The 16507-nt window shown below is 46.4% G+C and overlaps 1 protein-coding gene across 1 annotated transcript in view; it reads right to left on the bottom strand.

Moving 5' to 3' along the window:
* The window catches only part of Rcan3 (RCAN family member 3), a gene marked incomplete at its 5' end in the record, with an annotated part of 28303 nt that extends 12250 nt beyond the window's left edge, over positions 1 to 16053 (bottom strand). The window contains 1 exon segment of the mRNA XM_013519579.1: positions 15806 to 16053. Within this exon segment, the coding sequence (XP_013375033.1) occupies positions 15806 to 16000 (195 nt within the window).
* Between the last annotated feature and the right edge of the window lie 454 nt (positions 16054 to 16507).

The following is a 16507-nucleotide window of genomic DNA, read 5'->3' as shown; positions in this document are numbered from 1 at the left end:
TGGTACTGGGAATCGTACTCAGGACCTTGCGCTTACCAGGTGGGTACTTGTGCCGCTGAGCTATATCCCCGGCCCAAAGAGAGATGATAGCTAATTTTTTTTTTTTTTTGTACTGGGAATTGAACTAAGGACCTTGCGCTTGCCAGGCAGGCACTTGTGCCACTGAGCTATATCCCCAGCCCTATGTATCTATTCTTTTCTTTTTTTTTTTAACAGCAGAATATATTTATTGAGGGAAAGAAAGCTTCTGTCCAAGAGGGACAGAGGGGGGCCCGAGTGGGTTGCCCTATGTATCTATTCTTAATGCCACACAAAAATTAATTTTTCAGGGTAAAACAGCATGAACTATCTTGCCAACTACACAACTAACTACCTGATAATCCTATCTTTTTCCCAATGTCTCTTCAACACAATTTTTTCTCATTCCAGAAATACACTGTAAAGGCGTGCAGCATGCAGATGACAGCAATGATCATATGGTTGTCACTCTTCTAAACCCCAGTATCTTAATCTAAACATGATTAAGAATTACGCAAAGCTGACCCTGTGTAGTGTTTTTTTTGTTGTTGTTTTTTTGTTTTTCTTCTGGTACCGGGAATCGAACTCAGGACCTTGCGCTTGCCAAGCAGGCGCTATGCCGCTGAGCTAAATCCCCAGTCCCCCAACCCTGTGTAGTGGTGCACGCCCGGAGCCCCAGTATTTTGGGAGGCAGAGGCAGGAATGACTGCAAGCTCACCCAGTCTAGGCAGCCTTGCTACTTAGCAAGAGCCTCTCTCAAAATACAAAAGGGCTGGGGCTGTCGCCTAGTTTTAAGGCCCTGGGTTCAGTTCCTAGGGCCACACATAAAAAATCCAAATCAAACAAACAAGAAAAAAAAAAAAAAACCACAAAAAAGCAAAACAAAACAAAAAAACCACTGTGCGGGTTTAGCTCAATGATAGAGTTTGTGCTTTGCTTGCATGACGCGAGTTCAACTCCCAGCACAAAAACAAGTAAGCCTGTCGGGGTGGATGTTATGGTTTATTATGTCTGATGTCCTCCCAAAGCCTCATTTGGTCATGAGAGTGGGCTTTTCGGTGGGGGCTGAATTGAGAGTTTGTGAGTGATCCATGGACCAATGCTGGGATTAAGGGTGTGAGTGCTACACCCGCCCTAGGGCAGGTAGCCTGCATACAATACAAGGGACAGAAAGAGTTTGTCCCCTCCTGCTCTTTTTCCTTCTCTGGTTGCTTTTGCTGTCTTCTGCCACCACGAACTACTGCCCTGCTGCCAAATGCCACCCTGCCTTGGAGCCAGCTGATTATGGACAGAAACCTCTATAAACTGTGAACTAAATATTACCGTTCCCCTTTTAACTTTGGGTGTTGGGTATTTTGTCTCAGCAACAAGTAACTAAGATGGGGTGGTTGGGGTTAAAAGAAAAAAGAAACCGATAAAAAGGAAGCCTTATGAGAGTTGATCAGTAGGCTTTTTCTAAATTTTTGGTTTTTCTCCCTGTCTTTCACATGCATTTTCTCTTTAATGTAGCATAAATATGGTTTATGTAATATATGACTTCTAGCTTTGAGGTCATGTAGACATGAAAAAAATAATTCAGAGGTAAAACTATTACAGGTTGATTATCCCTTCTCAGAAATGCTTGGGACCAGAAATATTTCAGATCTCAGAGTTTTTCAGATTTTGGAATATTTATGGGGAATGTACCAGTGCAACACATTCCCTAATCCAAAAATCCAAACCCTGAAATGTTTTGAGATTTAAAATTTCTTCACCACTTGCTGGGCGCGATGGATGGCACACACCTGTAATCCCAGCACTCTGGAGGCTGAGGCAGGAGGACTGCAGTGAGTTCAATCCTGGGCTACGTAAGTGAGTTCAAGACCAGCCTGCACTATATAGCAAGACCCTGTCTCAAAACAAAACAAAACAAAAAAACCCCAAAATTTCTTCACCTCCAAAACAATGCTCAAAAAGCTTTGGATTTTGAAGCATTCTGGATTTCAGTTTGGGGTTTGGGACAGTTCCCTTGTATTACTTGAGGGCACAGGTAAGAGTCCTCGGCCAGCAAGTGGTCCTGAAACCGCCCTGCCAAGCAGGCACGAGCACCAAGAACAGCTAGATAGGAAGCGAGGATGTAATCTAAGGAAATGCTCTGGAAATGCCCCGTGGTCAATGTTATAGACGTGTACCTGTTTGCAGTTCACTCAAAAGCCAAATTGCAATGATTTCCCCTTAGAAGTATTTCAGCAATAACTCACTTTTGTAAGTTTCTAAATTCTCTACGGACATAGAATTCACACTGTCCAGTTACAGAGCGATGGCTGCACATTTGCTTCAGATCAGGTGATGGGGGTCCCCCGAATCAGGTCAGGGGTAACCACTCTACTTTTCCTGCGGCTACTCTGCACTGCCCTCTGGCGGTGTAACAGCGACAGGCGAAACACAGAGAATGCAGCCTCCGAGCGTCATCTTGAGGCTTTCTCGGTAACAGAAATAGATTTCAGAGTAGAAGCTGCTTTCAGATGCTGAGGTCAGCGAATACCCTGCACCTAAGAACAGCGGGTAACCAATGGCACTTGGGGGTACTCAAGAAGAGCACAAGGTTGCTGGGGAACAGACTCCCCAAAGTCACAATGTGGAAAAGCCCTCCCGGGATGGTTTCCCAAGACGCACAGATGGGGATGCAGAGGTGCAGGGAATTCCTGACCTTCCTAAACGACCTTGGCTCCTCTCGGTTCCCCTCTTCCCAAGCAAAGGAGCAAGGTCTACCCATTTCCCTGAGGAGCACAGTATGAAATGTTACCATTACACCCCTTTCTTCGGCCTGAAAAGAGTAAGCAGCACCTCGCTCTGTGCATTAAGGAGTAGGAAGGACAATTTGAAGATGACACTTTGATTCAATCAGCAGGGACATTATCTTTGGTGTCCTAAGGCAAGGTATTTTTATGGTCCACTTCTTTCTGTAGATGTGATATAGAAAATTCCATCCTCCATTGTGCAGAGACTACAGATTTGCCAATAGGCAACACCTCCATTTCTGCCTGAGGACAGGCAAAGCGTCTACGATGGCTGAATGTCTGTCTGTCTGAATTCATGTCAAAGTCTAATCCCCCTCCATGTTGGTAGTGAGAGGTGGGACTTTTTTCTGTCTTTTTGAGACAATGTCTTGCTATGTAGTTCAAGCTGGCCTTGAGCTCACTTTGTAATCCAGGCTGGTTTTGAATTTGCAATGATCCTCCTGCCTCAGCCTCCCGAGTGCTGGGATGACAATGCTGGGATTACAGGTTTGTGCCACCATGCCCAGCTCCAGAGGTGGGACTTCTGGGAGGAGAGGAGGCAGGCCTGGAGTGCTGTCAGGAATGGGATTAACATCCACAGAAAGGAGGCCTGAGGCAGCTTGCTCGTCCCATTGTCTTTCCATCCGTGGGGACACACAGAAGGTGCCATCCATGAGAAACAGGTTCTCATCAGACACTAAGTCTGCCAGAGCCTTGATCCTGGACTTCCAGCCTCTGGAAGAGCGAGCAGCAAATTTCTGCTATTTAAAATTACCCAGTCTAAGGTACTCTGTTATATAGCAGCCTGAACTAGACACTGTTTTTGATTCTTAACACCACTGCCACTAAAAGGATCAGAAGAAATGACTTTATTGACCAGAAAAAAAGTGCACATACAGCTAAGCATAGTGAATTAAAACTCTGATCAGCTGGGCACTGATAAAATTCTGGGGCTGAAATTCAATAGCAGTAGAGAGGAGCAGAACATATAAAAGATTTAAAACCTTTTTTGTTTTCTTTTTGTAGTGCTAGGGATCAAACCCAGGGCTTCATACATGTTGGGCAAACGTTCTACCACTGAGGCCCTTCTTGTTTTTTCTCTTTTTTCTTGTTGTTTTAAATAGGTTTTTATTATGTTGCCCAGGCTGACCTTGAACTCACAACCTTCCTGCCTCAGCCTCTGGAGCAGCTGGGGTTACTGGTATGCGCCACCATGCCTGGCTGCAGTTCAGAGTCTCTGCTGGAAGAATACTGTACACACATACCTGTGAGCACACACAGTTTTCAAGGTATGAAAGTACTCCACTCAACGATACTCAAATCAGGAGCCCATCAAAAACCAAAAAAAAAAAAAAAAAAAATCTTTTCCCCCTGCAGGGCTTGAGTACACTAGGCAAGCAAGATCACAGCTTTCCACAGTATTGGCTGGTTGTTTCTTTGCTTATTTTTAAACCTGAAGATTGTGTGGGTGTTTAAAGTTGTTTGGTCGGTCCAGCGATGTAGCTCAGTGGCGCCTGCGCGGTAAGCTCGAGGTCATGAGCTTGATTCCCGGTACCAAATAAATAAAGTTGTTTGGTTATAAACAATTGAGCGAGGCAGAGAAGAGCGAGGGAGAGACTGCGTAGCGCTCTGGAGGAGACAGCGGACGGAAGGAACCCAGGCAGGGAACGCAGCGGAGGTGAAGGCGAAGTGTTGCCCTCTCACCGAGTCCTCTCCCTGCCTCCGGGGTTGGTGCGGCGCATCTCAGAGAGGCAGTGAGATTACAGGGAGGCGCTCATCCCACCCAGAGCATCGCAGCAGCCCTGAACCACCTCCGGCTTGCAAACCTGTCCAGACGCTGGGCTCAGACGTATCATTTTGATCTAAGGCATCAAAAGCACGGTTTCTGCCTGCAAACCGTGCAAATTGCTCTGGACAAAACAAACCATTTCAGTCGTCTAGACAGCTGTTCCACGCACTCAGGGTTCACTTCAAGGTCTGTGTGGCGGCAGATCTGTGCCAGCAGGAGGAGGAAACCAACCACCGCTCGCTCGCCAGGGCAGCCACTCAGACCTTTGTGCCCGTTCCTGTCCTCCCCGTCCATGAAGCAGAAAAGGGTTAAAAAGTCCCGGTTCTGCCACCATCCCCCAGCCGGCCAGGTGCTTCCTCCAGGGCGGCCACGCGTCCCCACAGCACAGTGTGTGTGACTCCCGCAGAGGCTGCGCCCGCGCCCTCAACACTGCGACTCTTCCATGGTGGTGGCGACTGGGCACTGGCTTCCGTGCACACCGACCTCTCCTGCCTCTTCCGAGAAGGGCACGCTGGACAGGCCGAATCTACTCCCGAGGACCAGCAGTTCTCTGCTCACTGGCTGTGGGACAAAATGCTTCTATCTGCATCCCGAAAGAGACCGCTGACTTCTCCAAACGTGAGACCACAGTGGGGACCTGAGGAGGACTCCACCGCCTGGATGCGGGCTGTTTTCCTGTGGCTTCTTAACTGTGCATCGGCTCCGCATCAGAGGTCCGGCGCTCTCCTGTGCAGGTTCCCTGAACGTCCTGGCTCTGCCCTACAGCTGTGTGACCCTGGGCCCCTTCCTTCCGTTAGGTCAGAGTAACACAAGTACCCGCTTTGCAGGGTGGCTGTGGGCGAACGCCCAGAGCGCTCGGAACGGTGCACACCCGGGCAGTAGCAGTGCTATCATTAACAGAAGCAGGGCAGACGATACAGCTCTTGAAAAAGCCCGCGCGCCGGTCGACAGTCACAGAAAGTCGCTGCCCCTTCTCTGTTCACTGTGGACCCTTGAAGGAGGGGAAGGCGCAGGGATGGTACGACGCCGGTGAGAGAGCTGGCACCGTGGAGGTCGCGATGCAAAGCCAGACGCTGCCCCGCACAACTGCTGAGTTGTCCTGGGAGCTGCGCCCTCCATGGCTGAGATGCAGCGGTCACAGGGGCATCCCCGACAAGGACAGCAGTGGCCACTTCCTGGGACTCTTCAGGACGTTTCCCTGGACTGTAAATACTCTGAGGCCGAGGACACTGCCTCAGGCTGATGACGACACTGAAGATACTCTTACTCTGGCATGAACTCTGACATGACTGAGGAGAGCACAGCCCGGTTTTGGTTTTGTTTCTGTTTCTGTTTTGTTTTGTTTTCATTGTAGCTGAAGTCAAATTCTACATGTGTTGCATTCACGTTGTGGATTTTACTCCTGCTTGTTATTGTTTTGAGCCGGGTGTGGTGGTGCTCATCTATAATCCCAGCATTCGGGAGGCTGAGGCAGGAGGATGCTGTGAGTTCAAGGCCAGTCTGGGCTTCATAGTGAGCTCAGGACCACCTGAACGGCACAGTAAGACCCTGCCCCTTACAAAATAATTTTTTTCTATTTGTTTAAAATCAAATGTTTAAGGCAGGAAAAACAAGAAAATCCCTTATAACAGAAATAGATCCGTGGATTACTGATATTGGAGTTGTCATTAGAATATATAGGAAAGACAAATAGAATAGGTACTGCACTCAATGATACTCAAGTCAGGCAGCCTATCAAAACCCCAAAAAAACCTCGCAGGATTTTTTTAAGGTTAGGTTACTGTGTTGGTCAGATGCAGGCTGCTGCCCAGGTCTCCAACTCTTCTCAGCTTTAGAGTCAGCATTGCCTTGATACTGAAGCATGGAAAGGATGAGAAAATCTACAGGCTGTTTTCTTCTCTTTTGAGACAGGGTCTCACTATGCAGTTCAGGCTGGCCTTGAGCTCACTTTGTAGCCCAGGCTGGTCTTGAACTCCCAAAGATCCTCCTGCCTCTGCCTCCTGAGTGCTGGGATTATAGGCATGCACCACCAAGCCCAGCTTACAGGCTGTCTTTTTTTTTTTTTTATGAGCATACAGTACATTAAGATTCCAAACCAATGACTGATAAACTACACCCAATGTAATACAGAAGAGCTCTCTCATCCAGACCAAGCTGGGCTTCCTCCAGGAATGCCAGGTTGCTTTAGCATCCCCAAATGAACACACTTTATTACAGCGGGGGTGGGGTGGGGGGGGGTGGAGAGAATCTCAGTAGGTGTACAGATAAAAAAAAAAAAGCATCTGATAAAATTCAACCTGCTGGCCATGGTGGCGCTGCCTGTAATCCCAGCACTCAGGAGGCTGAGACAGGAGGATCACTTTGAGTTCAAGGCCAGCCTGAACTACACAGATCCTGTCTCAAAAAAACAAAACAAAACAAAAAAAACCCCGAATGTGTAATGATAGCCTTGGAAGTGCTTCACTGTGCCTATTTCTCCGGGCGCCAGGCTGGCACAGGAACATGAAAGCCATCTAAAACCAGGCACAGTGGCTGATACAAGGTTATCAAAGCATGTAAGAAAAACCGGGAGCAGCAGGCAGGATTCTTTTTCTTTCAGGTGACACACAGAGACACAAGAAAAAGAACCGCCCACATTTCCTGCTTGGGCTTGCCAGGGGCTGGGCGACAGACACCGACGTGGAGCTCTGCTCTCTGATCTCTGCGTCCGCCTCAGTCTCTCGAAAGGGGGCTGTACGCAGCCCGTGTGTCCAGGCACTGGTCCAGGTGTGGGAACACCCGTCGCCTGTGTGCTCTGTTCCTGGGTAGAAGTTCGTTTTCTTCCTGGAGGCCGTTGCTCTGGGGGTCCTGAGGGTGGGGACGCACTTTAAAGTGAGAAACGCATCTTTCCAAAGGTGAGAGCGCTTGAGACGCACCAGAAACAGCCACGGGAAGGAGCTTAAGGGCATTATCCCTTACAGGAACAGGACGTTTTCCCTTCCTGAACATTCAGCCCAGAAGCACTGTCTGAAAAGGGGCCGCGCGGGAGAGCTGTGGGATTCCAGCTGGGACGGGGAGGCAACTGCGAGCAGCACGGCCTGGTGCGGGATGCTGGAGCCCACCGGGGGAGGACGGCGCGCCCGAGGAGGGGCGGCAGGCACGGGAGGGCCCAGGGCGCCCAGCACAGGGCCGGGAGTGGGCAAAGCCCAGGCAGGTGAGATGGTGAGGAGGGAGATGTGGGGAAGGCGCCCCGCAGGTGAGGGAGGAGGGGTCTGCGTGGGCTCGCCCAGCGCGTGGGGAGGGGGTGTGGGCTTACATCGGGGAGAGCGGCTGAACACGCCAAGATCACAGCAGCCAGTCTGCTTTCTCTCGGAGAAGTGTTATCATTTGAAAAGGGGGAAACTAGAAATGAGTTGGTGTTTACTGGCAGCGAACTATAAGCTACAACACATATACACATGTAACGGCACGTGCACACATGTAACGGCACTGTACACATGTAACGGCACGCGTACACATGTAGCGGCACGTGTATACATGTAACAGCACACATACCCATGTAGTGGCACATGTACACGTGTGACAGCACATGTATGCATGTGACAGCACTGCACACATGTAACAGCATGCGTATGTATCTGTGTATTTCCTAGCTCCCTCACTGAGAGGCCCAGAATGCTGATAATTCGGGGCTCCTCCACCTTTGTGTCTCAATACTCCCCTGAAAGGAAGCAGGACTCCGGAGAAACGGCAGACCCCAAGGCTGGGGCAGGGAAGGTCCACAGCGACGCGGCAGTGTCCTAGCGTACTAAAAAGTGACGTATCTAAAGGATGCTGGGCGTGTGTCAAAAAGACACAGATGCCACCCTGTGGAGGGGCGGCCAGGGGCCAAACCCAGGATGCACGCGGATGCTGGCAGATTCTAGCAAGGAATGCAGTAAGAAACTATGAGCCTGACTGCGTAAGTAAACACACTGAAAGTTTGGTGGGGGAACGTGATATTGTTTTAAAGTAACTCTCACCAAATATTAATTAATTAAAAATAATTTGATATCAGACAAGACTGGCAGATACCACCGTAATTGAGTGGAGGGCGTAAGTGCAACGGGACAAATGGAAATCACCCCAGCAGATGTCACGTGGCAAGAACCGCGTGGCTTCTGCGACATCCCTGCCAAAGTGGGCAACCTGAACCTAGTCCCCGGGAGACGGCACACAAGCCCATGCTGAAAGCCCTGCTACAAAAGCCCAGCCAGTCAGGGTCAGAGTGCGGACGGTGAGGGAGGTCAGGGAGACCAGGAATTCTCTGTGATCAAAGGAGACTCAGGAGACCCGGCCGCTAAGTGCAACGCACCAGGAGGGCTCGGTATTTTTGTCATAAAGAACGTTACTGGGACAACTGGCAAATGTTGACTAGGCCGTGAGGAGCACATGGGAGTAATGTATCTCAGCCAGTCCCTGGTTTTTGCTTTTTCTCCTAGAAGAATGTCCTTATTTGTAGGAAATATTTACTGAAGTATTGGGGAGGGATGGCCACCACTGTGGGCAACCTGCTCTGCCGGGGGTGCCTGTAACCCTGCACTCGGGAGGCTGAGGCAGGATGACTGAGCGTGTCTGAGAGCAGCCTGGGCTACATAGTGAGTTCAAGGCCAGCCCGAAGTACATAGCAAGACCCTGTCTCAAGAAAGCCAAAATAAATAAAATAAATGTTCTCTGTACATCTGAACCAGTAAAAGTATTTTGGTAAACACTCCCAATGTATCTTTTTTTTTTTTTGGTTTTTGGTTTTTCTCCGGTTTTTGGTTTTTGGTTTTTCTCCGGTTTTTGGTTTTTGGTTTTTCTCCGGTTTTTGGTTTTTCTCACGACCTTGCGCTTGCCAGGCAGGCGCTTTGCCGCTGAGCTAAATCCCCAGCCCCGCTCCCAATGTATCTTATTTACTTATTTGTGCACACAGACATACATTGCAGACATGGCCTGCTATCCTAATATGCTCTACATAACTTAAACAAATAGGATACAAAGTAGATGAGGAAATAAAATAGAAAAGCCATGATCACCAAAGCTAACTTGTAGACGATCCTACTAGTCTCTTTTCAAGCACATGTATGTTGTACAGCCCGGCTCAAAGCCCAGCTCTGGGGAAGTTCCACATTCCACATCCTAGGAATCAACCCACAGAACCCACCACCCCTGGATCAACAATGTAGTTATGACCTATGATAGCTGTGTCAGTACTGCTCACGCACAGACTTTTTCTCTTGTCAGTATTCCGATGACACAGTAATGACAACTATTTACATAGCACTTACATGTTATTCATTCATGCATTCATGGCGCTGGGGAATGAATTATTATTATTTTTTTTGTCTTTTTTGAGACAGGGTCTCGCTATGCAGTTCAGGCTGGCCTTGAGCTCACCTTGTAGCCCAGGCTGGCCTCGAACTCCCCACGATCCTCCTGCCTCAGCCTCCTGAGTGCTGGGATTACAGGCATGCACCACCACACCCAGTTTGGGGAATGAATTCAGAGCCTTCACACTGGGCTGTATCTCTAGTTTGTTATTTATTTATCTTTAATTTTGAGACAGGGTCTTGCTAAATTGCCCAAGCTGGCCTTGAATTTATAATCCTCCTGCCTCGGACTCCTAGAGTAGTGAGACCACAGGTGTGTGCCACTATGCCAGGCTGCACTTACATTTTAGCAGGCACTGTAAGTACTCTAGAGATGATCTGAAATATACAGGAGGATGTGCATAGGTTTTATCCAAATAGTAGATCACTTTATATAAGACACTTGAACATCTGCAGAGCTTGGAATCCATGAGAGTCCTGGAGCAAATTCCCTACGGCTACAACTACGTCAAGTTTTCCAGACCATGCACACGGGACATCTTTCCATTCATTTGTATCTTCTTTCACTCTTTTTGCAACATTTTGTAGTTTGCACTGTGTAAGTGAAAATGAATTCCACAGCATGCAGCCACTGTGAGCCTGCTATAAAACGAGACTTGACTAGAATTTCTTCTAGTTCTAAACTTCTAATATTTAATCTGGTCTTGAAGCTAACTAAAACTTACTAATTCTTGGCCAGAAGAGCATTATAGCTTCAATTAAATGAACATTTACTGAAGCCTTAGATGTTCTAGGCTCGTTAAAAATGTAGTTCATGGCTGGACATGGTGGCACACACCTGTAATCCCAGCGCTCAGGAGGCTGAGGCAGGAGGGTCGGTTCAAGTTCGAGACCAGCCTGGGCTACAAAGTGAGTTGGCCATCCTGAATTGCATAGCAAGACCCTGTCTCAAAAAGATGAAAATAAAATGTAGTTCACTATAACAGAAACTTTCTTCCTTTGAATACCTTTTTCAAATCCCCAGATTTAAAACAAATCACTTTCCTCAAAGGATTTTACCTCTGGGTGGATGGCTGTGGCAGAACGCCCAAGGATTGAGAAACGGAAGATCAGCTCATTTGGTTAACTTTCAGCTACCATTTGCTTTTCATAAACTGTATTTTGTGTTCTTCTTTAACTGTAGGGTATAGAATCAAATTCTTTTTTTTTTTGGTCTTTTTGAGACAGGGTCTGGCTATGTAGTTCAGGCTGGCCTTGAGCTCACTCTGTAGCTCAGGCTGGCCTCAAACTCGCAAGGATCCTCCTGCCTCAGCCTCCCGAGTGCTAAGATTACAGGCATGTGCCACCACGCCTGGCTAGAATCAAATTCTTGACAGAAAAATTTACACAGTGTGTATGACTACGTGGACCACAAAGGAATGTGGGCCGATGTATCTGGCTTCAGAATTTCAGGTTAAATCTGTAACTTAGTACTTAACCCGCCTCTGCTCTGAATTCTCCTTCTCAGCTACAGCACTGATAATCCAGATAATTACTGATAATCCTCAGCAAGCATTACCCAGAAGCCAGTCATTTAGCAAACATTTAACAGGTGTTTTCTCTGCACTGGCAACTCGGGAGATGAGGAGTGTCCCCGATCAAACACAGGACTAGGAGGCCAAGCAGAGATGTCTTGGTCCACCCCATTGTGAGAACGACATCAAATCAAATGTGCTGCGGTGGGCAGGTCAGTAGGGGCAGTCTGACAAACATAGGCCTCTACTGCACAGGCCATTCTGCACGTCTCAGTCAGCCCGATTACAGTACCACGCTGCGTTAGCACTCACTGCGCTCAGACACACAGACCTAAGTCACACATTACCAACATTTCAGTTAGATTCTGAAAACCGCTCATGCTCAAATCAGTAGCAAGTGTAATTATTCTTTATTTTAAGAAAGGAGAAACTAGCTAAAAATAACAAACAAGCAAATACAGTCACACCAGGACAAACTCAAACCTGTTAAAGAAAGTGGAGTACTAACCCTCCAGTACCCTTGATGGGATTATTGATTAGCTAAGCACTCGATGAAAATTAACTCATATTGCTGAGTAAATATAAGTGAAGCGATAAGCCTTTTCCCCAGTTTATTTTTATAGTTTATTTTCCTTGCGTTTATTGCCCTCTCCCGTCACATACACACTATTTTCAAGAAACACGATGAGCCAGGAGTTGGGTGTGGTGGCGCACGCCTGGAATCCCAGCATTCTGGAGGCTGAGGCAGGAGGATCGTTGCAAGTTTGAGGCCAGCCTGAGCTACAAAGTGAGTTGAAGACCAGCCTGACCTACGCCATGGCGAGACCTTGTCTCAAAAACATAAAAACAAAAAGCAAAAGAAATACTGATGAAAACACAGAGTCAAAATCTAGCAACTTGAAATGAAGATTTACCTTTACATGGTAACGGTCCCTCTGTTATTTATTCTATGCCTATTTGGAAGAATGTGCAAGTTTGTTCCCACAATGGGATAGCTATAAAGACAAAAATCTGTTCAAGTCACTAAAAATTCTTCTTTTTAAAAATGAAGTTTTTTTTTTAAAAGTTCAATAGAAGTGCACACCTTAAAAAAAATGGAAGTGTTTAATTGAACTAATCTGCCTAAAATTCACCAGAAGTGCTTGATCTTGCATATAACACAAGGGCCTATATGAACAGGTGATTCCAAGAGAAATGTAGGTGAAGTAAGACACTGATAGTGAGCAGAAAAATGTAAAGGAAACATTTGATTCTGCCCAAATTTCATATCCAGTTGATGACAGACACAACTTCAGATCTTTCTGTTAAGGCAGTTATATAAAATTCACTATGACTAAGAACTGTAGACAATGTGATATCCACTGAACTGCTGTTGCTAAAACTTCTACTGAAATGATTTCAAGTGTAAAATTTAGATTAGCCATAACCCCCATATTATTTTTAAAGTGAAAATCAACGAAAGTCAGCATGATGGTGCACGCCTATAATTCCAGCACTCAGAAGACTGACGCAGGAGGATCACTGTGAGTTTGAGGCCAGCCCGGGCTACATCGTAAGTGCAAGGCCAGCCTGAACTGCAGAGCGAGATCCTGTCTCAAAAAGAAAAAGAAAGGAAGGGAGGGAGGGAAGGAAGAAGGGAGGGAAGGAGGAAGGAAGGAAGGAAAGAAGGAAAAAAGAATAAATCAACAGGAACTTATCCCTTTGGCCAGGGAAAGAAAGAGAGAGAGAGAGAGAGGGAGGGAGGGAGGGAGGTAAGAGAAAGGGAGGGAAGGAAGGAGGGATGGAAAGAAGGAAGAGAAAAAGAATGAAAGACAGAAAAGAAAGAAAAAGAAGAAAGAGAAAGAGAGAAAGAAAGAAAGAAAGAAAGAAAAAAGAAAGAAAGAAAGAAAGAAAGAAAGAAAGAAAGAAAGAAAGAAAGAAAGAAAGAAAGAAAAAGAAAGAAAGGAAGAGTCAATCAATCAACAAGAACTCATCCCTTTGGCCAGGTAAGAATTTCTTGAGCTGTGGTTAAAAAGAAAAAGTTAAAATACATTTAAGACTGTGAGGTCTCTTGAAAGAATTCTTATAAATACAACTTTTAAGATAACCTGATTCAAGGACCTTTCAGATACCCAAATCCTTGGACACTTAAGTTGACTATATAAGATGGCAGAGTATATGACCGGTACACACCCTCCCATATACTTCAAATCGTTTCTAGATGACGTATAATACCTAATCCAATGTGAGTGTACATAAATAGTTATACTGTATTGCTCAGGAAATAATGACAAGGAAAAAAGTCTGTACAGCATATATTGGTTTGTTTGTTGTTTTTTTTTTTTTGTCTTTTTGAGACAGGGTCTCACCATGTAGTTCAGGCTGGTCTTGAACTCACTTTGTAGCCCAGGCTGGCCTCGAACTCTCAATGATCCTCCTGCCTCAGCCTCCCAAGTGCTGGGATTACAGGCATGCGCCACCATGCCCGGCGGTACACATACAATTTTTTAAAAATATTTTTGATCACTCACCAAAAGGCTGAAAGTCATTCACATGGTTTCTTACAATAACAAATAACAAGGTTTACTTAACTGTTCATAATATGAAATTTTAGAGCTTCTAAAAGTGTTTGAAAACTAAGAAGGAGGATTTCAAAATTTCTAAATTGTGACTGAACTTGGGAAAGGACGTGAAAACCACCGCAAAAGACATCCTGAGGGCACTGCTCCGCTCTCTCCTCCTGCAGGGTCCTCTCCTCCTAGTCGGGCTTCCTCCCAGAACTCCTGGTGGCTTCCTGCTCGGCCTCTGCCCTGTACTTGTCACCTGACCCTCGCGTGTGCAGTTCTGGCCTCCACCCCCTCGCTCAGAATAGCACAGCTACTCACATACACTCGCCACATCCCAGAGTGGCGCATCTGACTGGGGCACCCTCCCCTAGTACCAGCCACACAGAAGTGCGTGCTCCTCCCCGGCAGGGCCCACACTCCCCTGACGGAGCTCTTTTACAAATTCCGTTCCCTCTGGCTGAAAGTCCCTTTCATTTCCCTGCAGGAACCCTTCTCCAACACCATGCAGTGCCGCCTCCTCGTGGGTCCTTCTATCCCGCCCGGCTTCAAGACATCTCCTTCAATGTCATGCTGGACTTCCCAGTGCTTTTATTTTTATTTATTTAAATTTTTGGGTTTGTTTTTTTTTTCCGGTACCGGGAATCGAACTCACGACCTCGCGCTTGTGCCGCTGAGCTAAATCCCCAGCCCCCCCAGTGCTTTTAAAGGCAGTAATATTCCACCTTGTGTCACAACTGAAAGGCAACTCGTGTACGGCAGAAGCTATATAGCTCACACTCCTCCCTGAAGCAGCTGGCACAGTGCCTCACATGCTGTGGGCCCTCAAGTATGTACTGATCCAACTACCCGGGTCTGCTCCACAGAACTCACTGGAAGGCAAGACTTAGGGCTCTACTCCACGGAACTCACTGGAAGGCAAGACTTGGGGCACATAAATACCAAGTTAAAGGGCCAGGGATGTGTTCTGAGAGAAAGCTTCAGAACATGAAAAATGGTAAATGGGAAAAATATTTTACTTCTGTGAGATGAGAACCTATACGTTTTTGTGAAGTTATGAGGGACAACAGACACAGACAGACAGACAGACAGACACACACACACACACACACACACACACACACACACACACACACAAAGCTCTCTTTCCAGGTGTAGTGGTACACGTCAGTTCACAAACGTAATTTTTTCCAAAGTTCTGGCCACAAAGCAAACTGGCTGAGAACCGAATCAAATTCAACAGTTTTAAATTTAATGTTGACCTTGTAGGGAGATCTGATTCACTTCTTATCCAATTCGGTTTTCGAGCAGAATTGTTGAAAGGATTAAGTTTGTGACGGAGACACCACTGTAAATAATAAATGAACTAAAGGAGAGTAACCTTTAAAAACAATTAACTCAATCATTTTCCCCAGTCAAGTTGTAAAAATACAAGAAATGTTAGCTAACAATCTATTACAATGAAATCATCAACAGGCCCCACAGCACTATAGAACCAGCCCCAGGACACGCTGGCTCCTTCTTTGCCACTCCCAAGGAACAGGAAGCCAGGCTAAAGGTCATGAGCTTTTCGTCAATTATGGTTTCCAGAAGAGAAAGAAAGAATAAATGAATGAATGAGGAGATTTAATGAGACCTAATTCACAATCCACTAAAAACCAGTCCTTCTCAAAACATTTGTGGAAATATTTTAAATATTTCCTCACTGCTGCACACAGATAGTTTTAAAATCCAATACAAAGGTCTACCAGTTGACACGTACTTCCCCTATTTCATTTGTCATGGACCTGTGCAGCTCCATTTCCCCCAACACGGACCCCATAGGCTAGAAATGGGCAGGTCGAGGGCCTACCTTCTGTTCCTGGACTTCAAACACCGCTTCGTGGACACTGCAGGCGAAAAGGGAGGTAGGCAGGTCACTTAAATCCATCATCTCTTCCAAATCATCCTCATTTTCACCAAAAACCATCTCTTCTTCCTCTTCCTGATCACTGCTACAGAGATCCGACTGGCTGTCATTCCAAGATTTCATACTGTCCCTTAGCATTGTCCCCTACAAGCGGGTCCTTCCCGTTTTGAAAATTCTAGGACGTGTACCAGGCGCCTACTGTTAAAACAAAAACAACGCAGAGCTAGAACTTTGAAGACCACATAACGTTCCGAGCAATCAGTTTCTTCAGACAGCAATTCATCAAGTGAAGTAATTTTAGGCAGGAAAGATCAATCAGCATTTAAATCAAGTCATTGCAGTCCTCATAAATGAATTCCATACAGGGGAATTTGATTTGCTTAGCATATTTTGCAAAGGCAATGATATATTAAGAAGAAAATAAGCATTTCCTAGTGAAACTGGGACAGAAAGGATAAAACGAGATCATATCAATATGTACGCTAGTTTACAAGCAGTAGGAAGGGAAATGAGAACCAGAACTGCTTTCACATATTTGTTTTGGGTTTTAGGTCTAAAACACTGCAACTGGCAAAGCAGAATCAAACCCACACGCAGCCCTCACCATCTGCACCCTGAAATATGGTCTGCAATGCACTGACTCTG

This window comes from Chinchilla lanigera, unplaced genomic scaffold (assembly GCF_000276665.1).
Source record: "Chinchilla lanigera isolate Chin_1 unplaced genomic scaffold, ChiLan1.0 scaffold00051, whole genome shotgun sequence".
Classification (NCBI taxonomy): domain Eukaryota; kingdom Metazoa; phylum Chordata; class Mammalia; order Rodentia; family Chinchillidae; genus Chinchilla; species Chinchilla lanigera.
Note: the sequence above shows the minus strand (reverse complement) of the source record. Positions and strands in the feature narration are given on the sequence as shown.